The sequence below is a fragment of the Schistocerca americana genome, chromosome 3 (assembly GCF_021461395.2).
Source record: "Schistocerca americana isolate TAMUIC-IGC-003095 chromosome 3, iqSchAmer2.1, whole genome shotgun sequence".
Lineage (NCBI taxonomy): Eukaryota > Metazoa > Arthropoda > Insecta > Orthoptera > Acrididae > Schistocerca > Schistocerca americana.
In genome coordinates, this window is record NC_060121.1 from 365,475,609 (window position 1) to 365,503,249 (window position 27,641).

General features: G+C 39.1%; 1 protein-coding gene across 1 annotated transcript in view; it reads right to left on the reverse strand.

Annotated features, from left to right (window-relative positions):
- Positions 1–285: 285 nt before the first annotated feature.
- The window catches only part of LOC124605087, a 61,314-nt gene continuing 33,958 nt past the window's right edge, over positions 286–27,641 (reverse strand). The window contains exon 3 of the mRNA XM_047136537.1: positions 286–630. Coding sequence (XP_046992493.1) covers positions 516–630 — 115 coding nt within the window. The 3' untranslated portion in view covers positions 286–515. The remainder of the gene's footprint in view (positions 631–27,641) is intronic.

The following is a 27,641-nucleotide window of genomic DNA, read 5'->3' on the forward strand; positions in this document are numbered from 1 at the left end:
CACACAACCCTCCACATCCAGTGATGCCTGTGGGCTGAGGATGATACAGCGGCCAGTCGGTACCATTGGGCCTTCCAAGGCCTGTTTGGAAAGAGTTTAGTTTTTAGTGTGCATTATAAAACTACTCCTCTTAAGACACAGTATTATGGTTTATTACCATCGTTTCACACAGATTCAATGGTTAGAGTTCATCACACACAGCCCAATAATAAAGTAGATGTTTACCTAGTGTAAAATGTATGTTGTTCTTGCAGGTTCAATGACTTTAATAAAGAAGGGAGAGGCTCATACAACAAATAACTTTTATTACATCTTTTATAAATATTATGCAAATCATTTGTTCACACTTGTAAAGGACATATAAAAATAGTTTATGCATATCAGTGCATTTTAACATTTTTTAGCACCAACTGTGTTCCATTTTAAGAAAGTAACTGTCTTCATGTTACATACAACAAATGGACCTGTGAATTATAAATTATACATTCTTCAGCAGCAGAATTAGTTAGCTCCTTTTATCGGCGATAAAGTTTCAGCTGCTCCTGCAATTCCTCCATTGAAGATACTTGAAATTTTTCCTCTTGCTCCTGCAGTAATTTAAAAATCGCAGCCAACTGAGCCTGTTCTGTTCTGAAAAACACCAAGAAGAGTACTTGTGAACATAAGACCCTTTAAATAATACTATTAATAAGCAAAAAAACCTGTTTTACTGGATTCAAGGATGCTCACAATACATGACAAAATGAAACTAAGCCAGGGGGTTTTTGTTATACATTAACAGATTTGATTGGTCTTTCTATTTTGGAAACTTCATTATTGTAAAAACAGATAATATGTTATGAAGAGCACCAGCACAATGTGGTAGCAAAATGTTTCTTAACTAACATTTTCACGAGTAAAATGGTGAGACACTAGGAGCACCAGGAACAGGGATGGCAAAATGTGCTGTACCTTCTTGTTCTACTGGGCCTTCTAGAAGTGCACCTATATGTACTATCCCTGCTGGAAAACTTGGAAAACTCCACACAGACACTTACTATGAAGATCATCAGATTAAACGTAGAATTTCAGTTTAACTTGCAGCATTCTAGTTGGCAGCAGATCATTTAACTGTAACATTATTATGCAGTTCACGAGCTCAGTACTATGACAGCTACCTGAGAGTCTGTAATCCAAGTTCAGCAACATGAAAGCTTACATCCACAATTTCATATAATGGACTATATCTCTATAGAAGACTTGAAGTCCTGGATTTCTCTTTCAGGGGTAAGACTCTTGAAGTACGGTGTTTCATGTAGCTCGATAACTTTAGTTTAGGTGTGTTTTGTAGCACAAAGGGACAGTGTAAAAATTTAATTGGTCTTTTGTGGGAACTATTTTAATGTTTAAACACTGTCAGCAGACTTTAAATAATTTTAGTTTCCTTGTTTAAGTACACCTACAGTTTTCTTATTTTTTATTTTATTTTTTTCAAAGGCTCTTTCTGTAATGAAGAAGGAGCTAAATCTGAAAATGCTTACTGAATATCACTTTACCACAGAAATACAAATTTATCTGGAGAATTTATAAATGAGTAGTAACTTATTGCAGAAAGAGAAGTGAATGACTGTTTATTGTGTAACAACAGCCATAATGTTGAAAAATGCAATTTTAGTGTATATGCTGGCACTTGTCTACTTTTATTTTAAAATACACTTTTAACTCCTAAGTTATATATTCATCATATATGAGAGTACAGAACAACACAGACTATTTAGTAACTTCTTTGTGAATTTGTAAGTTATTCACTATACAACTCGGTCATAATGATGTAGACGCCACAAGTGTAAATAGCATTAAGCAACATGGTGATAATTTATTTTAATACAATATACAGATTAAGTTTCTATGATGTATTTGTCTTATGTAGAAGTATACCTTGAATCATTCCATACCCCTGACAGGTTTTCCTTCTTGATGCAATGAACGGAATACGATGTATTATATTTGTATGAATGAATGAAAGGGTGAAGTTAAGAGAAATAACTGGAACAACCATGCACCAAAGGGGCTGTCAGATGCAGTAACTAAGTGACAACTGGCTCTTTTAACAGATTGATAACCATTTATCTCCAAACAGAACAACACATGTACATAAAAAGCATGGAATAAATTAGAGTTGTGTTTGTCGATGACTCAGCACCAACTACTTCATGTGTTGTTACTTGTACTCCTTCAATTGTTATTGATTTATTTTACATTTTATGGCCTTCATTGGACCAGTTTAAACAGCTTTTGTGCAAAGGATTTTTCAGTTTCATTATCTCACAAGTAAACTTACTTTATTCTTCTTAAATCACTCTTCCAATTGCTTGTTTGTTGATCTTGGTTAGTTTGTCTTTGAGTTTATCAATTTTTGTCTGTTCTGTTTTTTAGAATATTCTATTGCACTTTGCAGTTCTCTCATACATTCCTTGATTTACATAATCCATCTGATGTTGCTCCTATTGTTACATAATTTCTGTGTTACATTCCTGATTGTGTCCTCACTGGATGTCCGAAGAATGAAATCCATTTCTCCCTGATCATGCTCATTACCTATTGTAGACTGTTTTGTTGGAAGGTAGTGGTAGTGTCTGTTCTCTAGATATTTTTTTCGTTTATGTACACTGATTATTTATCTTTTTATCTTGAGTAAGATGCCTATTTCTACAGTGTTTGTTGTTTTGAGAATGGTTTGATATATTACTTCTAGGTGTGTAAATGTTTGTAGTGTTTTGTGGCTACTGAGAGGTCTTTACACTGCAGTGACAAAAGTCATTGGATAGTGATATGCACACATGCAGATGATGGTAGTATTGAGTACACAAGGTATAAAAAGGCAGTGCATTGGAAGAGCTGTCATTTGTACTCAGATGATTCATGTGAAAAGATTTGAGACATGATTCTGGCCATATGATGGGAATTAGACTTTGAATGCTGAATGTTGGTTGGAGCTAGATGCATAGGAAATTCCATTTCAAAAATTGTTAGGAATTTAGTATTCCAAGATCTATAGTGTCAAGAATGTGCTGAAAATACCACATTTTACACATTACCTCTCACCAAGAACAACACAGTAGCTGACACCTTCAATTAACAACTGAGGGCAGGGGTGTTTGCACAGAGTCGTCAGTGCTAGCAAACAAGCAACACTGTGTGAAATAACCACAGAAATCAAAGTGGGACATATGATGCACCTGCCTGTTAGGACACTGTGGCAAAATTTAGTATTAATGGACTATGGCATAATGACTAATGCCAGTGCCTTTGCTAACAGCATGACTTCGGCTGCAGCAGATTGGTTGGACCCTAGACGACTGGAAAACTGGTGCAGTCAGACGAGTCCTCATTTTGGTTGGTAAGAGCAGATGGAAGTTTTTGAGTGTAGCGCAGACCCACAAAGCCATGGACCCATAATTGTTAACAAGCCACTGTGCTAGCTGGTGGTGGCTCCATAATTGTGTGGACTTTGTTTACATAGAATAGACTGGGTCCTCTGGTCCAAGTGAATCGATCATTGACTGGCAATGGTTATGTTTGACTATTTGGAGACTATTTGCAGCAATTTGTGGACTTCATATTCCCAAACAATGATGGATTTTTTATGGATGATACTGTGCCATGTCACCAGGCTACAACTGTTTGCAATTGGTTTGAAGAACTTTCTGGACAGTTTGAGCGAACGATTTTGCCACACAGATTGCCTTACATGAATCCCATTGAACATTTATGGGACACAATCAAGAGGTCAGTTCTTGCACAAAATCCTGCACTGACAACACTTTCACAATTATGGATGACTATAGAGGCAGCATGGCTCAATATTTCTGCAGTGGAGTTACAGTGATTTGTTGAGTCTATGCCACACCAAGTTGCTGAACTATGCTGGTCAAAAGGAGGTCTGACACAATATTAGGCTGTATCCCATGACTTTTGTTACCTCAGTGTATTGTTGTATGTGTCCTTGGAAGATATACTGAGCTTTTGTCTGTTGGTTTTGCCTAAATACTTAAATTTCACTATTATTTTGTTTACAAGTTAAGGCCAGTTAAAATAATGTCTGTTTTCCAAAGGATATTCTGAGGCAGATCTTCAGTGTGATTTCCTGTACTGATTTAACTCCTTGTTGGGTTTCCTGAAAGTTGTTCATCAGGACAACAAGATCATGAATGAATCAGGGAGAGTTGAAATTTATGATGTCTTTGGGTCTTCCAATTCTGATTATATTTGGGTTAACCTTGCACCATTCTCTCATCATACATCCCAATGAACAGTCGAACAGAAGTGGTCAGACAAGCAGTCTCACTGTCTTATCCTCGTTTTTGTGGGGGAATGTCTCAGAAAATTCTCCTCTGAAACTGACTTTGGATTTTGTGTTGGTTAAGGTGAATCCTGTCAATATGACTAATTTTGAGTGGAGGCAGAAATGTCTTAAAATTTTCAATACTGAAGGTCTATGGACACAGTCATACACCTTCTTAAAACCTACTAAGCTAACTGCAACAGAGTTGTTTTGTTTCCTATAGTTTTGAAGCAATAATCTGTTCTGTTCAGCTTCTCCCAAGTCTGAAGTGTCCCTGCTATTACATATATCTTACTCTAGTTTTTATTTAATTCTACTTTAGAAGATTCTGGAGAAAATTTGTATGTGCAGTCCATACCATAGTTATCTCAATTGCTCGTCTTGTTTTTGCAGGAGAAGTGGATCGCAGCCATGGTCAAATGTTCAGAAACAGTAAGCAAAATTTTTGATAGGAGCCAAGCATATGGAGGTCTAGGCCATGTCAGTGACATACTTCCACATTTCTCCAAAACTTTGTTTTCTCTGCAAGCTTTGTAGTTTTGCAGCTCACTGAGTGCTGCTTCCATCTCTTGAGCAGTTGGGGGTTTATGCATTCAGGGTTGGTCTTTCTTTACTGGCATATTTTTATTATTTTTATAAGTTTCCTGGGTTCTTCACAGTTAAAAAGTTGACCAAACGATTTTTCCATGATTTTCAGTATTTTTGACTATGTGTCATTTTTCCATTCTCGCTTTTCATCATTAATTTAAAGGAGTGGGGTGAGAGGATTTATTTTTGTATAAGTCTCCCAAAGGTTTTGTAATAAACTTTAATTGGTATTGTGGTCATTTTCTTCTGCTGAGTTGAACACATCTTTCTAATATTACCTCTCAAGTACCATCACTGTTGGGTGAAAAATTTTTCTAATAACTTTGAGATTGATGGAATTTCCTTCTGTTCTGTTGGTTTAAAATTTTAACAATGTCTGGTATCTCTTCATAAACTGTGTCACATTTTGAAGTCTATCAGGCAAATCTTTTACGTGAGTTAAAGGGGGTTAAATTTTCATCCTATTTTTGGAAATTGCTATCAGTTCTTCTAAACTGTCAGTTAATCTTATGGTTTGTGTAATTTCTTGACAATTGTCATCTGACTCGTGCAAGTCACAATTCCACTTTTCTTTGTTGGTTTTCAGTTGATTCTTACTTAGAGGTGTGAATTTAATTTTCACTGTGGCTATGTAGTGGTGAGATACCATGCTAACTTCTCTTAGTACTTTAATGTCATACATTTCTCTATGAAAGGATTTATCTATGTGTGATCCAGCGGCCATTACCCTTTTTTCTCTCTCTTTTCTGCAGTTAGGATGTTCCTAAGTTTTAAGTTTGTTTAAACTGCTTTTTAAGTAAGGAGATTTGAAGATGAGGTTGTGCTATCTGATGACAGCTGTACCTAGTCATGTTTCTGTGGAGCCCATTTCTCGATTATATCTCTCTATTTCCCTGAATTGTAGACTTATAGCCCACAGTCAGAGTTTAACAATGTTTTTATTTACTTGAATTACTGTCTGCTCAAGGAGATCCCAAAACTCTTATTACACTTTTCTTCCTGACACTTATTAGAAGATCTCCATGGACATTTATGATGGTATAAATTTTAATTGGTGTTTTTAAGGTTCAAGATACAATTCTTGCTGGGATGCACTGAAAATTGATTACAGAATCAATTACTTCTGCATTTACAATAAATTCTGTTCAAATTGAGGGGGGGGGATGTTTCATGACCCATGGCACGGGTTTTGCCACTGCATTTTTTCATATTCTTAAGAGTCAAATAGCTCTTCCACGTTATTTATAATCTCCTGGAGTAAAGCTTTTGAGTTTTCCAGTTTTTATTAGAGAATTAATAATGTGTGTTGCAGAATGTGAACAGACTTGCAATTGTTATGAACCTGTCCTCCAAAGGCCTCAGTCCACAACAGTATCAGTCCATTCCACATGTCTTACATCTACATCCATACTGCACAAACCACTGTACAGTGTGTGAGAGAGGGTAGCCTGTATCACTACTAGAAATTTTCTTTTCTGTTCCTCTCGCAAACAGAGTGCAAGAAAAATGACTGTCTATATACCTCCATATGAGCCCTAATTTCTTGCATATTATCTTATTAGTCATTAAGCAAAATGTGTATTGGTGGCAGTAGAATACTTCTGCAGTCGGCTTCAAATGCCTGTTCATTAAATCTTCTGTAAAGTGGTCCTAAAAAAGAATTTTGCCTTCGCTCCAGGGATCCCCATTTGAGTTCCTAAAGCACCTCTGTAACACTTGGATGTTGTTCAGATCTCCCAGTAACGAATTCAGCAGCCCGCCTCTGAATTACTTTCACGCCCTCCTTTAATCTGACCCGGTAATGATCCCAAGCATTAAAGCAGTACTCAAGAATAGGTTACAGTAGCTTCCTATATGCAGTCTCCTTTACAGATGAACGGTATTTACCTAAAATTCTCCCAATAAACTGAAGTCGACCATTCACCTTTCCTACCACAATCCTCATATGCTCATTTTATTTCATATCACTTTGCAATGTTACATCCATTATTTAAATGACGTGACTGTGTCAAGCAAACAGTATTAATGCTGTATCCGAACATTACAGGTTTGTTTTTCCTACTCATCTGTACTAATTTACAGTTTTCTACATTTAGGGCTAGTTGCCATTCATTACACCAACTAGAAATTTTGTCTAAGTCATCTTGCATCCTCCTACAGTCATTCAATTTCAACACCTTACCGTACACCACAGGATCATCAGCAAACAGCTGCAGATTGCTGCCCACCCTTACCTTTTGTCCAACTCCCATAATCAATCATGGTTGGCTTCATAAAGATCTTCTCTTCTTCTCCCCATCCCTACACTTGAAACACTTTTTCACCACTGAGCCCACCAATCAGACTCAATCAAAAACCAATGTTGAAGCCTGCCTGACTCAATTTACTCCTCCACCACCAGTGCCCCAAATTCATCTCCTATAAATTTTCCAGAATGCTAACCTTGACTTTGCCTAACAATCATTCCCGAAATTCCTCAACTTTGAAATCCACCTCACACTTGTAGAAAGAACCACAATCCACCACCTAAATATTGATCCTGGCCTTATAATCCTACTTTCCCATAAAGGCTCCACTACTGTGGTTACAAACCGTACGGGTTACCTGGTGGAGACACTCTCCAAGCTGTCAGATATGTCCACCTACAAGCCCCGCCACAGTGTCCCAATTCCTGAAATTCAGCAGTTTTTCCAATCCTTCCTCAAATCCTTAGGTCCAGACAAGAACCTCTCCCCAGTCTCCCCCCCCCCCCCCCTCCCAGGCCTACCATGCCACATACACCTACATTCTTCCACCCAGAATGCCCCATTGTGGCTGATTACTATGCCTCCATAGAGAGAATCTCTGCTCTTGTGGACCAACACCTTCAGCCTATTAACCATAAATTACACTTCTGTATAAATGATGCTAACTATTTCCTCTTACCCTACACATTTCCTGTTTCTTTACCACTCGGTGCCCGCCTTGTTAATGTCAATGTCGCCTTCCACTGCACCAGCATCCCCAGTGCCTATGGCCTTGGCGTTAGTGAACACTAACTTTCCTAATGGCTGATTGACTTGAAACCTACAACCTCTTTCTATCACCGCAATCAACTCTCTCGTCATTCACAGTACCTCTACTCCGAATGCATCACCTAAAAGTGTCTGTTGTACAAGGGGGCAAAAAAAAAAAAAAAAAAAAAAAAAAAAAAAAAAAAAAAAAAAAAAAAATGTTTTAAAAGCTATATATTTTCAAGTTGTTTATAATACTATACCTTATTCCCTTCAAAATACTCTCCATTACAACTAACACATTTGTCCTACTGGTGCTTCCACTGTTCAAAACATTTTTGCAGTCATCTTTAGAAATGGCTGACAGCTCTTCCCTTGTTTCTTTTTTTTTCCTCGACTTCTTCAATGTTGTCAAATCGATGTCCTTTCATGCCCCTTTTCATGGTGGAAGAACCAGTCTCCTGTCTGTCACAAATCAGGTCTTTTTTGATGAACACTGCTGCAAAATCTTCTTAAAACTTCCAAACATGTCTGTTGACAGTCTGCGAGCACAAGCTCTCGAATTTTTTCAATATTTTCATCAATTTGGGCAGCTGATAGACATCCAGAATGAGGTCTGTCATCAATTGACATGTCACCATTTTTTAATCAAGCAAACCACTCGTACACTTGAGTTTTTCCCATAGCATCATCTTGGTAAGATGCTTTCAACATTAAAACAGTTAAACAGTTTCAGCAGCATTCTTACTGAGTAGAAAACAAAATTTCATAGCTGCACATTGTTCACTTGAACTTGGCATCATCAACAGGTGGCACTGAACTGGCAACGAGCTACACTATACATGCCTAGCGACAGAAATGTGTACTACACAAGCTCCACCCATGGCAATGTGATTCTGGTTTTGTTTCAGTGTCCCCTCATACAACAAAGGGCACTTGCATGGCACAGTCCTTAATGGGCAATCTAAAGGAATCATTCCTAATGACTAAGAATCCCAAACCTCTCAGCTGGGTCAGGTTCGTTGATGACATCTTCATAATCTGTGCCAAGAGTGATGACACCCTGTCTGCATTCCTCTAGAAACTCAACACCTCCTCTCCCTTTCACTTCTCCAGGTCCTACTCAGCCCAAGTCACAATCCTTGATGTTAACCACGTCAAGGATGGCTACATCACCACTTCCACTTACATCAAACTTATCAACCACCAACAATACCTCGACTTTGACAGCTGTCATTCATTTCATATCAAGAAGTCCCTTCAAAACAACCTAGTTCCAAATTAGTCCAGAAACATAATCTCCCATGCCTTATCCCTGACATACCCACTGTCCAGCCACAAAGCAGAATTCTCTTTGTGCCACTGTACCACCCAAGACTGGAGCAACTGAATCATGTTTTCTGCCACAGTTTCGACTACAGCTCATTGTGCCCTGAAATAAAAAGTATCCTCCCCACCTCTCCCACAGTCGTATGCAGCCACTCATCCAACCTATGCGATATCCTTTAAGTCTCTACAGTCTGCCTTTGCTCTTGACTCCTTGCCCATGGCTCATATCCCTGCAACAGACCTAGATGCAAGTCCTGTCTCATTGATCCTCCCACTACCACCTATTCCAAGCCTGTCAGTGGCACCTCCTAACTCATCAAATGCGCCACCTGTGAAAGCAGCCATGTAATCTACCAACTTAGCTGCAACCACTGTGCTACATTCCATGTTGGCATTATGACTAACGAGCTGTCTGTCCCCAATAATGGCCACTGCCAAACTATGGACAAAAGGCATCTGGGCCAACCAGTTACTGAGCATGCCACCCAGATTTTTGCGCTTTACTTTAACAGCTACTTCACAGACTGCACCAAGTGGATTCTTCCCACCAACACCTGATTTTCTGAACCTGTGCATGTCGGAACTACCCCTGCAACATATCCTTCTTTCTTATTAACTCCACTGGTGTCAATTTTAGTTAGTCCTTGTCTATCACCTGTCTATCCTTTCCTCGCTCCTACTCCAGTACTACACAGGCCTTCTATCCCTCCAATACTTCTGCACAGTCCCTCCCCCCCCCCCCCCCCCCCCCCCAACATAACCTCCAAATGCTGCACCTTGCAGTCCACTATACTATCTCCAACACGTCCCAGGCAGTACTGTCATCTCCCCCCCCCCCCCCCTCCCACCATCCCTTCACTCCCCAGACAAGCCTCTTCAGTATCCCCACTACCACCCCAGCTACGATTGCTGCTAAGCTCAGATGCAGTTGCAGATGGGGTCTAGTGCCATAGCAAACAGTGGCCATGAGTGTGCGAGTTGTGTTTTCATGAATGTGTGCTAGTTTTCTACATCAGACAAAAGACTTAACCCAAAAAATGAATATTTCTTGCATTCTTTTTCATTGTGCCTGTTTGCAACTCAGTGTCTTCTCTATGAAGTGAGTAGCTATCTAGCCTTTCCATGCTGATGAATGTATTTGATTTGGTTATGTTTGAGACTGCTCATGTACTGGTTGATGTCTGAGTGATGGCAAACACTCTCCGATTCATTGCTGCCTTCTAGGTGCCTACCTACCAAATCCAGTGTAGCCTTCTCCTACTTTCTTGCTGTGCAGGAAAGTGAAACTTTTTCTCCAAAAGATCTTTCCATATTTGATTTTGGAAGTTTGCCATCTTGAAGTGGTGTTCGGTCCAATTTAATATTCTTCATTTGGACTTGCTGCTTTTACATTTGCCATGTTTGCAGTTAAAATTATTGGATATAAGACCCACCTGTTATGCAAAACACTGTTTTTTCATGTGGCTCCAACATGTTTCGGATCCTCTATGCCATAATCAGTGGGTTTCTTTGTTCAGGTCTTAATTTTACATTATATGCTTATGTAAGACCATTTGTATATCATCATGTACTAGTTGTTTGTCATGTTTTGCTTCAGAAGATTCTTTTTCTTTTATGTTCTCATTAGTTATTGAGAAGCATACACAAATACTTTACATATTTTGCAGAATTTTGTTTGTAACGAATGCTTTTCACTTCACCAAAACACAACGGAAATGTTGTTATCAATACAGTAACAATGTTTACACTGTGTTTTGGCGAAGTGAAAAGTCTTCACTAGAAACAAAGCCAGTGACTATAAAGCTGTTATAAATAAATGACTACAAGTGTGGAAAGGAATGTTACCAAAGGTAATGAAATACCCTGCTTGGCATGTGCAACAGGTCTCACTGAAGCCTTCACAAAAACCTAATTATCCTCCCAACCTTGTACAAAAACAAATCTTCTGCACCTTATCTTTACAGTCTCCCACCACCTCCCGAAGTCCCACCTTCCGGCCACAGAGGAGCATTCCCCTCTTAACGCGGTACCACCCGCGACTGGAGCAACTGAATTACAATCTCCACCAGGGTTTCAACTACGTTTCGTCATGCCCTGAAATGAGAAACGTCCTGCCCACTATCCTTCCCACAGTGGTATCCCACCATCCACCTAACCTACACAACATAATCATCCATCCTTACACAACCCCTACTCCCAACCCCCTGCTTCATGGCTCATACCCCTGTAATAGACAAATTCAAGACCGGTCCCATACAGCCTCCCACCACCACCACCTACTCCAGTAAAGTCATGAACCAGTCCCTTCCCCGTTTCCATTCCAGCACTACACAGCCACCATTCCACCATCACAGTCAGTCTTTTTACTTCTTTCCTTTTCCGCTACTCCCCCCCCCCCCCCCCCTCTCACCTGCCCTCCGTCTAACCTGCAGCACTTTACCGTCCTCCACCCCCACCATACTATCCCTCCCCCTCCCCATCCCAGCCTCCTCCTTACTCCCACCCAGGCATTAGTGCTGCTGCTCGCAGTGTGGTTTCAGTCGCCCGAGACTGCAGTCATGGATGAGAGGTGCGTTTGCATATATCTGTGTGTGTGTGTGTGTGTGTGTGTGTGTGTGTGTGTGTGTGTGTGTGTGTGTGTGTGTATTGTTAACAAAGACCTTAGTGGCCAAAAGCTTTATTTGTGACAGTCTTTTCTTGTGCCTATCTGTGACTCAGCATCTCCACTATATGATGAGTAGATCACTTAATTGGGTATGTTGGTTATAGAATTTAAAAAGGAAAATCGATAGGAAGAAGTGAGATACATCGGGAATAAGTGGTGTGTAACAGCAGAAAGAACAGGACTTCTGGTTACTTGAGTACAGGATTATAACACACAATCAAATACAATGATGAAGGGTTAGGTCTAATAATGAACAGAAAATAGTAATGTGGGCAAGCAACTATGAACAGTATAATGAATACATTTTTGTAGCCTGAATAGACAAAATCCAACAGCCACCACAATAGTGCAAGTTTCTATGGCTATTAGATCTGCAGGTGTGATGATGATATGAGATTGATGCAGCATACAATAAAATAAATAATTCAGTATTTTATGGAGACAAAAATTTAATTATGATGGCAATGGAATTCAACAGCAGAAAAAGGAAAATCCAGAAAAATAATAGAGGGACTGAGGGAAAGGTAATAAAGGGGAAGCTATTAGGTAGAATATTGTACAGAGCATAATTTAATCATTGCTAATACTTGGTTTAAAAATCTTGAAAGAGGGTTGTATACATGGAAAAGACCTGGAGAACCCAGAAGGTTTAAGACAGATTTTACAAAGTATACACAAAAGTCTGGGAACACTTTCAATTATTTATTGTGCAAGAAACAAACATTGTACAGATATCATGCATATGTCATTTTGAAGAGAAACTCTGAACATTTTTTCATGTATACCACCACAGTATAGTTTGGTAATTTGCTGATAGTCAGTGCTAGTCACAAACATGGCGAGTTCAAGTGCAGAGTGACCTTTCTGTGTGCTGGAGTTCGACAAAAACAAGTGTGCTACAGCTGTTCAACAGATGTTAAGAACCAAGTTCAGAAAAAATTAACCAACAAGGAAGGTCATTTACCACTGGCACAACAAATTCATTACGACGGGTTGCTTGTCCCCAGTAAAGAGAAGCAGACATCCCAGTGTGAGTGAAGTGAACGTTGAGCGCATACAAGAGACATCCATAAGGAGTCCAAAGGTATCAGTGCATCGTGCATCCCATGAACTCTAAATGGTTCCAGTGACAGTAAGAAAGCCCTGTGACAGAAGCTGTCTATGAAACCATTCAAATTGGAGCTACTGCAAAAGCTCAATGACAATGACAGAGACAAGTGTTTTGAGTTTTGTTTGCAGTTGCAAAAATTGAATGAGTATGGGGATGGCATTTTTGATCGCTTAATTTTTAGCAACAAAACCACTTTTTACACTAGTGAGAAAGTGAACAGGCATAATTGTTGAATCTGGGGTACAAAGCATCCAGGCAAATACATTTAATTTGAGCACGATTCCCCAAAGATAAATCTTTTTTGTACCTTGTCACGTAGAAAACTGTACGGGCCATTCTTCTTCGCCGAGAGCACTGTCACTGGATATTCCTACTTGGACATGTTGCGGCAATGGCTGATGCCTCAAATGCAATTGGACTTTCCATTCATCTTTCAGCAGGATGGTGCTCCGCCCCATTTTCATCATGAAGTTCATGGGTACCTGAACATGGAGCTGCTGCATTGATGTATCGGCCGTGCTACAGAAGGGGACAGCTGTTTCATGAAATGGCCTCCCCAATCACCAGATCTCACTCCATGTGACTTTTTTCTGTGGGGACATATTAAAGATCTGATGTATATACCGTCTCTACCATGTGATGTAGCAGAGGTCTGGGAGGCAATATGGGAAGTGACTGTCACAGTTGACAATGCCATGCTGAGACGGGTATGGCAAAAATTCGATTACCGTATTGCCATCTGCTGGGTCACTCATGGATCGCATATAGAATGTTTGTAAAAAAAACTTTCAGAGTTTCTCTTCAAAATGCAATATGCATGACATCTATACAATGTTTAGTTCTTGTACAATAAATAATTGAAAGTACTCCATTGAAAGTACTCCCAGACTTTATGTACAACCTGTACAATAACAAAGATTTCAGAACCAGATATCCAACTGGGAAACGCTATCAAGTACAGATGTGTATTCTGACCATAATATACTGGCTATGAACTGCAAATTAAAACTGGGGAAAGTGTAGAAAGCTAGGAAATTGAAAGAACTGAAGTTTTTTGGGTGCTTCAAAGGGAGTGACAGGCAATGACTGACAAATAGGGAACAACAATACAATACAAGAACTGGTAGCTTTGAGAGATGAAATTTATTCCTGAAATTCAACTTAACTTTAAGAGGCATAGATGTCCTACCTAAAGTGGTACATGAAAATTTTTACTGGACAAAGACTCGAACCCAGATTTCTCAATTATCACAAGTGGTCGCCTCATCACTTAGGCTACCTGAGCATGCTCATCAATCTGACCCAAACTTCCACATGTCACACACTTTAATTCATTTACTCACACTCACATACCTCATGATTTCCACACTAACATATCGAGAAGCCTTAAACTATCGTTGTCCTTTTTGTCACAGGCCAGCCTGTGACTATTATATATTTACATTTGGTGACCACCTACAGTTTGAAATATTGAAATTTAATTAATAATAATCTTAAATTAAATTAATAATCTATGAGAAGAAATGGATAAATGTGTGACATATGGAAGTTTGGTATGGTCTGGGGAGCACGTGGCAAGGCAACCACTTGTGGTAAGAGGGAAATTCAGGTTCAAGTCCTGTCCAGCACAAACTTTCCAAGTGTCACTTTCAGTAATAAATCTATACCTATTTCAGTGAAGTTAAATTTTGGCAATAAATTTTAATATTTGGAACTGTAGTTCGTCACCAAATGTAAATGTTTGAGAGATAAAAATAGTGAAGCCAGCAGAAGATCAAATATGCAAGAAGACAAGGCCTGTTAGTAATAACTGGATAACACAAGAGATATTGAATTTGACTGAAAGGAGAAAATATAAAAATGCAGCAAATGAAGCAGGAAACAGGTAATATGAATGTCTAAAAAATGAGGCTGACAGAAAGAGCACAATGACAAAGCATGAATGCTAAGCTGTAGTGGCATGCATGACTATGGGAAAGAAAGGTTACTGCTGTTGGAAAATTAAAGAAGTCTTTGGAGAAAAGAATATTAAGTGCTTAGATGGGAAGCCTGTACTGAGTAAAGAAGAGATGGCTGAAAGACGGAAGGAATATATAGAAGGTCTATACAAAGGAAATGAAATTGAAGACATCATTATACAGAAATGGAAGAGGAAGCAGATCTAGATGATATGGGAAATACAATACTGGAAAAGAATTTGACATGGCACTGAATGACCTAATTTACAGTGAGGGCTCTGCATTAGACAACTTTCTTACAGACATATTAAGAACGTTAAGAAAGTCATACATGACAAAACAAAGCAAGTAGATGAAATGGGCGAAATTCCCTCAGACTTCAAGAAGACTGTAATAAGTCTGATTCTAAAACATACACCCTGACAGTTGATAACATTACTAAACAATCAGTTTACAATGGAAAATATGGTAGAAGCCGACTTCAATGATCAGTTTGGATTCCAGAGAAATGTAGACAATATTAACTTACAACTTATCTTGGATGTTAAACCGAAGAAGACAAATATACATTTATAGCACTTGAAGATTTAGAGGAAACTTTTGACAATGGTGAATGAAATAAACTTTTTGAAATTATAAATTTACCAAGGATAAAATACAAGAAGTGAAAGGTTATCTATAACTTGCACAGAAGACTCCAGTTTAAGTCAAAGGACATAAATGGGAAGCAGTAGATGAGAATGGAGTGAGTTGGGGCTGTAGACTTTCCTTCAGGTTATTCAGTCTTGATGCTGAGCAACGAGTAACAGAAACCAAGGAGAAATTTTGAAAGGGTATTAAAGTTCTGGGAGAAGATATAAAAATTATGTGATTTGCCAATTACATTGTAATTCTATCACACATGATAAAGGGCTTGGAAGATCTTTAGAACAAAGTGGACAGTGTCTTGAAAAGGTGGATATCAATAACAGTACAGAAAGGGTAATGTAATGAAGGCAAACTAAATAAGGTGACAGTGGGGGACTTAGATACGGAATGCTAAAAACAGTACACGAGTTCTCCTATTTAGGTAGTAAAATAACTGACAACAGCTGAAGTGGAGAGAACATAAAATGCAGACTGACAATATCAAGAAATACTTTTCTGAAAAGAGAAATCTGTCAACACTCTATACAAGTTTGAATGTTAGTAAGTAATTTCAGTAGGCATTTGCTGGAGCAACATTTCCCAAACTGTGATTTGCAGAACCCTGGGGTTCCATGGAGATCACCTACAAGTTCTCCAAAACTTACACACTTCATGACATTCGAGAAAGTGAATTAACAATGAAAATTAATGCTTCTATGAAGTTAATAAAAAAAGAATAACCAACCAACACTTGCTTCCAGTTACTGATTTAGATCATCAGTACAGATGCAACACTGACTGTGAATAAGGCTGCATGAATCATATATCAGACAGCAACTTTGTACATAGGGAATTTAACCTTGAGGAATGACTGCATGAGGCACAATTTTGGCACTAGCCGTTTAATTTCAATGTGCACAAGCATCCACAGCATACCATATCATTTTGTCCTCTATTACCAGAAAGGTGACCACATTAGGCTTTGTAGTTTAATCTATATACAGGGTGTTTCAGGTAAGGCTTTTTCTCTGTAACTTACAAAATAATAACTGAATAGAATATTTATTTTGACTAGTAAACATAATAAATGTTACTCATTATATGAAGTTAGGAATAAAACTTATTCAGTTATTCACCACAGAGTTACAGTGACAAGTTAGAAAGTTAGAAAAAAATATTGTTCTACTTAAAAAAAAAAATAAATAATTATAGCTCATTGCTATAATTCTCTGGAAGATGACCGGATGTACTACTGGAGTTTAAATCTTTGGTCTTCAAAATTATTTTCTGGAAGAAAATACGATGCCACTGGACACCTACATTGATATAAGTACTGATCAAGTGAAGGTGATGAATGGTGTACTCAAATACATTATTTAGTTTGTTGTTGTTGTTGTTGTGGTCTTCAGTCCTGAGACTGGTTTGATGCAGCTCTCCATGCTACTCTATCTTGTGCAAGCTTCTTCATCTCCCAGTACCTACTGCAACCTACATCCTTCTGAATCTGCTTAGTGTATTCATCTCTTGGTCTCCCCCTATGATTTTTACCCACCACGCTGCCCTCCAATACTAAATTGGTGATCCCTTGATGCCTCAGAACATGTCCTACCAACCGATCCCTTCTTCTGGTCAAGTTGTGCCACAAACTTCTCTTCTCCCCAATCCTATTTAATACTTCCTCATTAGTTATGTGATCTACCCATCTAATCTTCAGCATTCTTCTGTAGCACCACATTTCAAAAGCTTCTATTCTCTTCTTGTCCAAACTATTTACCGTCCATGTTTCACTTCCATACATGGCTACACTCCATACAAATACTTTCAGAAATAACTTCCTAACACTTAAATCTATACTCGATGTTAACAAATTTCTCTTCTTCAGAAACGCTTTCCTTGCCATTGCCAGTCTACATTTTATACCCTCTCTACTTCGTCCATCGTCAGTTATTTTGCTCCCCAAATAGCAAAACTCCTTTACTACTTTAAGTGTCTCATTTCCTAATCTAATACCCTCAGCATCACCCGACTTAACTCGACTACATTCCATTATCCTCGTTTTGCTTTTGTTGATGTTCATCTTATATCCTCCCTTCAAGACACCATCCATTCCATTCAACTGCTCTTCCAAGTCCTTTGCTGTCTCTGACAGAATTACAATGTCATCGGCGAACCTCAAAGTTTTTATTTCTTCTCCATGGATTTTAATACCTACTCCAAATTTTTCTTTTGTTTCCTTTACTGCTTGCTCAATATAGAGATTGAATAACATCGGGGAGAGGCTACAACCCTGTCTTACTTCCTTCCCAACCACTGCTTCCCTTTCATGTCCCTCAACTCTTATAACCGCCATCTGGTTTCTGTACAAGTTGTAAATAGCCTTTCGCTCCCTGTATTGTACCCCTGCCACCTTTAGAATTTGAAAGAGAGTATTCCAGTCAACATTGTCAAAAGCTTTCTCTAAGTCTACAAATGCTAGAAACGTAGGTTTGCCTTTCCTTAATCTTTCTTCTAAGATAAGTCGTAAGGTCAGTATTGCCTCACGTGTTCCAGTATTTCTACGGAATCCAAACTGATCTTCCCCGAGGTCAGCTTCTACTAGTTTTTCCATTCGTCTGTAAAGAATTCGTGTTAGTACTTTGCAGCTGTGGCTTATTAAACTGATTGTTCGGTAATCTTCACATCTGTCAACACCTGCTTTCTTCGGGATTGGAATTATTATATTCTTCTTGAAGTCTGAGGGTATTTCGCCTGTTTCATACATCTTGCTCACCAGATGGTAGAGTTTTGTCAGGACTGGCTCTCCCAAGGCCGTCAGCAGTTCCAATGGAATGTTGTCTACTCCGGGGGCTTTGTTTCGACGCAGGTCCTTCAGTGCTCTGTCAAACTCTTCACGCAGTATCGTATCTCCCATTTCATCTTCATCTACATACTCTTCCATTTCCATAATATTGTCCTCAAGTGCATCGCCCTTGTATAGACCCTCTATATACTCCTTCCACCTTTCTGCTTTCCCTTCTTTGCTTAGAACTGGGTTTCCATCTGAGCTCTTGATGTTCATAAATGTGGTTCTGTTATCTCCAAAGGTCTCTTTAATTTTCCTGTAGGCAGTATCTATCTTACCCCTGGTGAGATAAGCCTCTACATCCTTACATTTGTCCTCTAGCCATCCCTGCTTAGCCATTTTGCACTTCCTGTCGATCTCATTTTTGAGACGTTTGTATTCCTTTTTGCCTGCTTCATTTACTGCATTTTTATATTTTCTCCTTTCATCAATTAAATTCAATATTTCCTCTGTTACCCAAGGATTTCTACTAACCCTCTTCTTTTTACCTACTTGATCGTCTGCTGCCTTCACTACTTCATCCCTCAGAGCTACCCATTCTTCTTCTATTGTATTTCTTCCTCCCATTCCTTTCAATTGTTCCCTTATGCTCTCCCTGAAACTCTGTACAACCTCTGGTTCTTTCAGTTTATCCAGGTCCCATCTCCTTAAATTCCCACCTTTTTGCAGTTTCTTCAGTTTTAATCTACAGGTCATAACCAATAGATTGTGGTCAGAGTCCACATCTGCCCCTGGAAATGTCTTACAATTTAAAACCTGGTTCCTAAATCTCTGTCTTACCATTATATAATCTATCTGATACCTTTTAGTATCTCCAGGGTTCTTCCATGTATACAACCTTCTATCATGATTCTTGAACCAAGTGTTAGCTATGATTAAGTTGTGCTCTGTGCAAAATTCTATCAGGCGGCTTCCTCTTTCATTTCTTAGCCCCAATCCATATTCACCTACTACATTTCCTTCTCTCCCTTTTCCTACACTCGAATTCCAGTCACCCATGACTATTAAATTTTCGTCTCCCTTCACTATCTGAATAATTTCTTTTATTTTATCATACATTTCTTCAATTTCTTCGTTTATAAAAAAATAATGCCAAAAACTGTTCTAGCAGCCACTGTGTGATTCACAGACAGACACTTTCTGCAAAAATGTTACCCTCAGTTATAATAATGCTCTTGATGAGATCATCAAATGCATTTGATAAATTATTATTTAGTGGCCAAAATTAAAAGAAGTTAAAATACTACTGTACTGCAGATAGGCACAGGAAAAGGCCTTCTTTTGTATTAAAATCGATCTGAAATTTTTCTGAGGTATATTTGTGAGTGGTTGGGAGATGATAGCTGTAATTGCTTTAAAATTGAAAATTCATTTGTACTGAGGCCCAGAAGGAAATATGAAAAGAAATGTAGTGAAAAACATTTACATATTATCTACAAATAAAGTTACACCACCACAAATATTACGTATTGCTCGTGTTTGACAAACTGAAGTGTAGGCTCAACTGCTACAGCAAATAAAATTGGTCATATGGCAATCTACATACTTGTAAAGAGTAATGTTCTCTTTTGTTTAATAGATTATGCACAGATAGCTATAGGAAAAAATTTGCTCATGGATCATGTTGCTTGCTTGTTAACAATGAATCAACTGACGACTATAAAGAGAGAAGAGAAATTGCATAAAGAAAAGGCACCCAAGATACAGTAATTGCACGAGAGGGATGTGTTGAAAATATTGAACAGGGATTACCACACAGTGGTGAGTATAATTCCAACACCGTCTTTAGAGAGAAAAAGAAGACTAAATTGACTAATCTGTATGTTCCATGTGATCTGCATGGATGTACCATTAAGAATGGATGGCTTTGATACTGTGGGTATTATAACAGTATACCCACAAACCATAGAACAGTACACCCACAAATCATAGAGTGGAGATTCTGAGTCACAGATAGGCACAACAAAAAGACTGTCAGAAAGTATGCTTTTGGCTAACAAGGCCTTTGTTGGAAGTAGATAACTGACCCCCCCCCCCCCCCCCCCCCCCACACACACACACAGACTGGCTGCCGAGGCCAGACTCAGCAGCCAGAGACTGTGGTCGTGTGCTGCCTATTTCTGTTGGCCAAAAGCTTACTTTCTGACAGTTCTTTTGTTGTGCCTACCTGCAACTCAGCATCTCCATTATGTAGTGGCAATTATTCTTTTCTAATATTGCCATATCCCATCCTGGATTTTCCATTGTTTGATTTAGTATGTCTACAAAGAAGTTACATAGTGTTGGGCTTTAAAGATAGCAAATATATCAGAAAAAAATTTGATGCTGCATTTCCATATTAAAGAGTGCCAGAGTAGACAGTGGCTAAGTGTGAACAGGAGAACAGTTGCCAAATTGAACTTGTACAATAAAACAAAGCAAATACAAGCCAAAACAGCTATTTGTTTGTTTATATGAAATGCAATCACACATCAGACTGTGAATTTGTGTATCTGAAGCAACAAGATAGAGTGTATATTTAAGGTCACACAACATTTCATTATTGTAACTATAATGACACTCAATAAAAAAAGTACTGTAACTCTTGTGTCATCCAGTCTGAATACCCATGAAAAAATTAACTATGCACAGCTGAATTTCCAGAAGCAAAGTTGCAGTTAAGAATGAAGACTGCGATAACAGTACAGAAAATAGTTAAATGGATACTGCTATCAACACATCAGCAGTAGCATGAAATTATATTTTGGTAGCAACTTGGCAGTTACTTCAGCTATCACTTATTCAAGTGGCAGATGAAATCTTGAACATACCAAGAATATAATGCCACCTCTCTCTCTCTCTCTCTCTCTCTCTCTCTTTCTCTCTCTCTCTCTCTCTCTCTCTCTCTCTCTCTCCCCCTGATGTAGAGTGGTGCCGACACACTGGCTAAGGCTACAGTTGCTTTGTTCAAGAGAGTATTCTTTATTGTAGTGACGAGGCTTTTTTTTTTTTTTTTTTTTTATTTATTTTAAAAAAGGTTTGTGTGCTCTTTGACATGGCAGTATGGCAGTGTGAAAATAAATTCACCTTTAATTTATCCCTATGAATGGATAGTTCTGCATGTGAAAAGATATAAAAGAACCCTGAAATGAATTACAAAGCTATTTAGTGAGAGTATAATAAGCCAAAATGTAGAAAGGATGTTGCAGCCACGACGACCTGCAGTGAAAGACTACATGAGGTTGATGACTATTTGAAATTTCCTGGCAGATTAAAACTGTGTGCCGGACCGAGACTCGAACTCGGGACCTTTGCCTTTCGCGGGCAAGTGCTCTACCAACTGAGCTACCCAAGCATGACTCACGCCCCGTCCTCACAGCTTTACCTCTGCCAGTACCTCGCTTCCTACCTTCCAAACTTTACAGAAGCTCTCCTGCGAACCTTGCAGAACTAGCACACCTGAAAGAAAGGATATTGCGGAGACATGGCTTAGCCACAGCCTGGGGGACGTTTCCAGAGTGAGAATGAGATGGAGGTAGGAGGCGAGGTACTGGCAGAGGTAAAGCTGTGAGGACGGGGTGTGAGTCGTGCTTGGGTAGTTCAGTTGGTAGAGCACTTGCCCGCGAAAGGCAAAGGTCCCGAGTTCGAGTCTCGGTCCGGCACACAGTTTTAATCTGCCAGGAAGTTTCAAATCAGCACACACTCCGCTGCAGAGTGAAAATCTCATTCTGATGACTATTTGTCTCCATGTAGTCAACAATATAGTTATATAAAAACTTAGAACAAATTGGTGAAGTTAGTAAATCAGTCAGGTGAATGTTGGAAACTCTTGAAAGTACATTTGTAAAAGCATCTCATGTTTTTTTCACAGTCTCTTAGTAGCTTGTTACAGCATCCAGTGCTGGACCCAGGATGGATAATTTACTGGAACATCATTTTATATGGCTGCTGCAGTTATTATATTTCCAGGAAGTAAAAGTAAAGAACATTAAAGAAGAGGCTTGGTGGTTTGTTCATTTCACCCAGTGTTTACTCTTACTGTTTACAAATTTTCAGGTGTGACAGTAGAGTTTGGGAAGTAAGAAAAGATCTGGCAGATCGATATTTTGAGCCAGCTCAAGATTCTTGCCAAGATTATTCAATCAGGTGAGAGTACTGCCCATGAATGCCAAGGGGCCAAGCTAGAGTGCTTGTCTGACAAGGTTTTAACCTTTTAAACATGAGACCTGTTTTATGACAGGCCAGTGATAGTGAACAACACTTTTAGACTCTTCATATGACTGACAAGAAATAGTATTTGTTCTTGCATAAATGGTGCAGTGAAGATTACTTGCTGCCACCCATTATTCGTGTGTGTGTGTGTGTGTGTGTGTGTGTGTGTAATGTAACAGGTGAAAGTGTAGATATTTCTACTGGTGACTGAGGACAACATACTCAACAGCACTATATCAGTACTTACATCACTTGCAGATTAATAATTATAGCTTTAAATGTCACATTATTTTTGGTTGGGTAGTGGCAAGAGCAAACCATTAATGGTCACTTTCCCCTGGGCAGCAGGTCAGGTACTGGAAGTGTGGACATGTGGATGTAAAGTGATTACGACCATGCAGAAAATATCATGCTCTAAAGTTTGTGACTTGTTTGTGGGAAGACTGTGCAATGAAGGGAAAAAACAACCAACTCACTGAGGTGCGTACATATTAAGGAACAGCATATAAAAATATCTGAACTTACACCTGTTACACCATGTAAAGGCAAGTATTAATTTTTTTTCTGTCTAATATCAACCTGGTATGTACAATGGCTGTCAAATGTATATGTCCCATTTTCTAGGATGGTGGATCAATCTCATATGGCTTTCAGGAATTGTTGGACACAACAGAATAGATAGTAAGAACCTGTTTGTTCCTTGTGTGCCAAACAAAGATTTTTGCACCGAGGAAGATAAACAGATAAAAAAGCAATGTAGGTTACTTCTAAATCATATTCAGGTTTTTATGGGAGTGACAGATGATAATTTTCATAACAAAAAACAACAATTCACAATAATTTAGATATTAAATTCAAAGAATACAGACACAAACACTATTATCTGGAAGAAAGATGGAAACAAAGAGTCCACTTTATAGAATACAACAGTTAAAATAACAAAAGAGTCCTACAAAATGCTGAAGGCTGCACAGAAAAGTAAGGTTAACTTATTACATCCAATAGAAAAGCTTCTTGACAGTTTCGAAAATTTAGAAAGCTAAGAAATGATAAGAGACATTCTGTGCCTGAGCAGCACATAACCACAGTGTTACAGAAGTTACACTCTAGCCTCTTACTAACATAGAACTAATTGGGAAAAGGACAGAATACAAATTCAAAAGCATCGAGTGAGAAGATTTTGTAGTCATCAGCACATAGCAGTGTATCCTTGTGAATTAATACAAGAAAAACATTAACTTTTGATTGTAACTGTGTACATGCTGATAAGACAAAACTTTATGACCACCTACTTAATAGCTTGTTTGTCTGTCTTCGGAACAAATATATAACTGATTCTGCATATCAGGGATTGACTGTTTGTTTGTAGGTTTGTGGAGATATGTGGCATTAGATGTCTGCATATAGGTCATGTAACTCATAAATAACATGCCACTGATTTGCATACATGGTGATGGTGCCCAATTAGTAACTCTTAAGGGTTCCATAAGATTTACATCAGATGACTTTGGCCACCGAGACATCAATGCGAGTTCGTTATAATGCTCCTCAAACCACTGTAGCATGGTTCTGGCTCTGAGGCATGGACACTTGTAGTGCAGAAAGATGACATCGCCTTTGGGGAAGACATCAAGCATGAAGAGATGCAGGTGGTTCGCTGCTGTCAGTATGTCTTTGATTACTACCACAGGTCCCAATGAGCTGACTCATTTACATTGACCGACGCTCAAATCCCAATGATCCCATGATCACTGCAATTGTAACTGATGCCTCTGAACCCCACATTCTATGAACCACCATGGACGTCTTACCATTTAGCACCTAGTAGTAGTTTCACTTTCCTTCTACCTCTCCCATAGATGCTCATGACAGTAGCATGTGAACATTCGACCAGCTTCACTGTTTTTGAGATACGCTTTCACAGGCTCTGGGTAATAATAATCAGTCCTTTGTCAAAGTCACTTATCTCAATGCATTTCCCCATTTGCAGCCCATATCTTTGGTACAGAGATCTCCGTGCGTATCTGTTCCACTTACATACTTTCGTTATCATGTGACGTGTCTGCAACGCCACCAGGCAGCACCCGACGTTGAGTGGGCAGTGGTCATAATGTTTTGACTGATATGTGTAAATGCCCACTGGCAAATTTTGAACTGTTTACGAGCAATTTGGATTCCTTACTACACTGTAAGACAGCATCGAGCACTTAATAGTCCACGGTGATTTCAATATAGATTTCCTAAAGGATTCTGATAGAAATAATAATTTGGAAACCTCATTTGGATCCTACAATTTGAGTTCAGTAATTAACTTTCCACATGGGTGGGTATAAACAGTATGCCCCCAATTGATATTATTTTCTTTGATGAAGCTCAAAGCAAGAAAATAACTGAATACCCAGTACAAATGCTCTCTCTGATCATCAGGCAAGTCAGTTAGGACAAATAAGATGGTGTCTTACAGTGTGGATACTCCTCAGTGGATACTGGTTAGAATAATGAATGATTTCAGAACAAATGTTTCTAAGAATAATTTGCTAGAGATGACTCTGGATGAAATTTATAGTGAAGCAAATGCTGACATGAAATTTAATCTATTCCACAATAAATCTGAAAGCTGATCAGAAAACACATTAAACAGCCATGAAAAAAACAATGAATCATGAAGGGATTAAAGTATGTTGTCGAAGAAACAGGGAAATGTACCTTCTGGCAAAAACAAGTAGAGTTCTGCAGTAGTTTCACACTACAAAATCTACTGAAAATCACTAAGAAAAGTTATTAAAACTTCAAGGAACTTTTGCACTGTGTCAAAAAACAGTAATTCCAACAATTCACTGATGAAAATATAATAATGGGGTAACATTGCTACTAAATTAACCGTTAGCTCTAAACGAAGAGTCACAGGCAGTAAACATGTTTAATAGTCAAATCTTAAATATAGTACAAAATACAGAGAGAAAAAGTTTGAGAGAAAAATCATAGCTGAATATTCAATCATATAAATGCAAAACCAAATTTTTCCCCTGAAATTAAGAATTTTTTATATTCTCTCAAAAATAAGAGCTTATCTTGATTTGATTCTGCTTTCAGCATAGTATGAAAAATTTGTTCCCATATAATATGCCCTGTCTTATCGGCAATATGCAAGGCATCACTGACTAAAGGCATTTCTTCAGAAAGACTGAAATATGCTGTTGTAAAAGTTGTGAAACCTCTGGATAAGAAAGGCAATATAAGAGATACCAATAACTACTGACCTACTTCACTATTAACATTATTTTCCAAAATTTTTGAGAAGATAATGTATTCTAGAATAGTATCCCACCAAAGTAACAATAATATTTCCAGTAAATCACAGTTTGGATTTCAGAAGAGATGCTCTTCTGAGAATGCAGAGTGAGGAGCAATAGTGGCACTTAAAAAACATGACAAAATATTAGAAAAAGGTGATTAAAAGCTGATAAAATATTTTAAAAAGGTTACTGAAAGGTAATAAATTATTTCAATAAACAGATACTGCACAAATGAATTGTTCAATATTATGAAAAGAGTGGGTGCTACTAACAAATACAATGGAGATGCTGAGTCGCTGATTGCCACAACAAAAAGATTGTCAGAAAGTGAGCTTTCAGCCAACAAGGTCGGCAACATTTGCACACACACACTCATGCAAACACAAATCAGACACATGAACACAGGCTCTGGCTGCTGAGGCCAGGCAGTGAGCAGCAGTGCAAGATGGGGGAGGCAACCAGATGTGGGGGTAAGGAGGAGGCTGAGACAGGGAGGGGGAGGGATAGTAGCGTAAGGGTGTGGAATGGTAAAGTGCTGTTTGTAGGTGTGTAGGGGGACAAGGAGAGAGGGTAGAGCAGCTAGATGCAGTCGGGGGATAGACAGATGGCAGGAAGGACAGGGGGTAGTGGGAAAGGAGAGAAGCAAAAAGAATGTGGGCGCATTGGTGGAATAGAGGGTTGTGTAGTGCTGGAATAGGAACAGAGAAGGGGCTAGAGGGGTGGACAATGACTAATGAAGGTTGAGGCCAGGTGGGTTACGGGACCATAGGATGTATTACGGGGGGAGTTCCCCCTGCACAATTCAGAGAAACTGGTGTTGGTGGGAAGGATCCAGGTAACACAGGCTGTGAAGCAGTCGTTGAAATGAAGAACAACATGTTAGGCATCGTGCTCAGCAATGGGGTGGTCCAGCTGTTTCTTGGCCACAGATTGCCAATGGCCATTCATGCAGACAGACAATTTGTTGGTTGTCATGCCCACATAGACTGCAACACTCTGGTTGCACTTTAGCTTTTACATCACATGACTGGTTTCACAGGTAGTCCTGCCTTTGATGGGGCAGGTGATGCTGGTGATGGGGTGGAGTAAGTGGTGATGGGAGGATGAATGGGACAGGTCTTACATCTAAGTCACGACAGGAATGCTCCTCTGTGGCCAGATGGTGGGACTCTGGGAGGTGGTGGGCGATGGGACAGATAAGGCATGGGAGATCTGTTTTTGTGCAAGGCTGGGAGGGTAATTGCGGTTTTCGAAGGCCTCAGTGAGACACTCAGTATACATCACTGAAGATACGACAGCCACAGGTGGCAAGGCTGTAGGGAAAGGACTTCTTCTACATCTACATCTACATTTATACTCCGCAAGCCACCCAACGGTGTGTGGCGGAGGGCACTTTACGTGCCACTGTCATTACCTCCCTTTCCTGTTCCAGTCGCGTATGGTTCGCGGGAAGAACGACTGTCTGAAAGCCTCCGTGCACGCTCTAATCTCTCTAATTTTACATTCGTGATCTCCTCGGGAGGTATAAGTAGGGGGAAGCAATATATTCGATACCTCATCCAGAAACGCACCCTCTCGAAACCTGGCGAGCAATCTACACCGCGATGCAGAGCGCCTCTCTTGCAGAGTCTGCCACTTGAGTTTATTAAACATCTCCGTAATGCTATCACGGTTACCAAATAACCCTGTGACGAAACGTGCCGCTCTTCTTTGGATC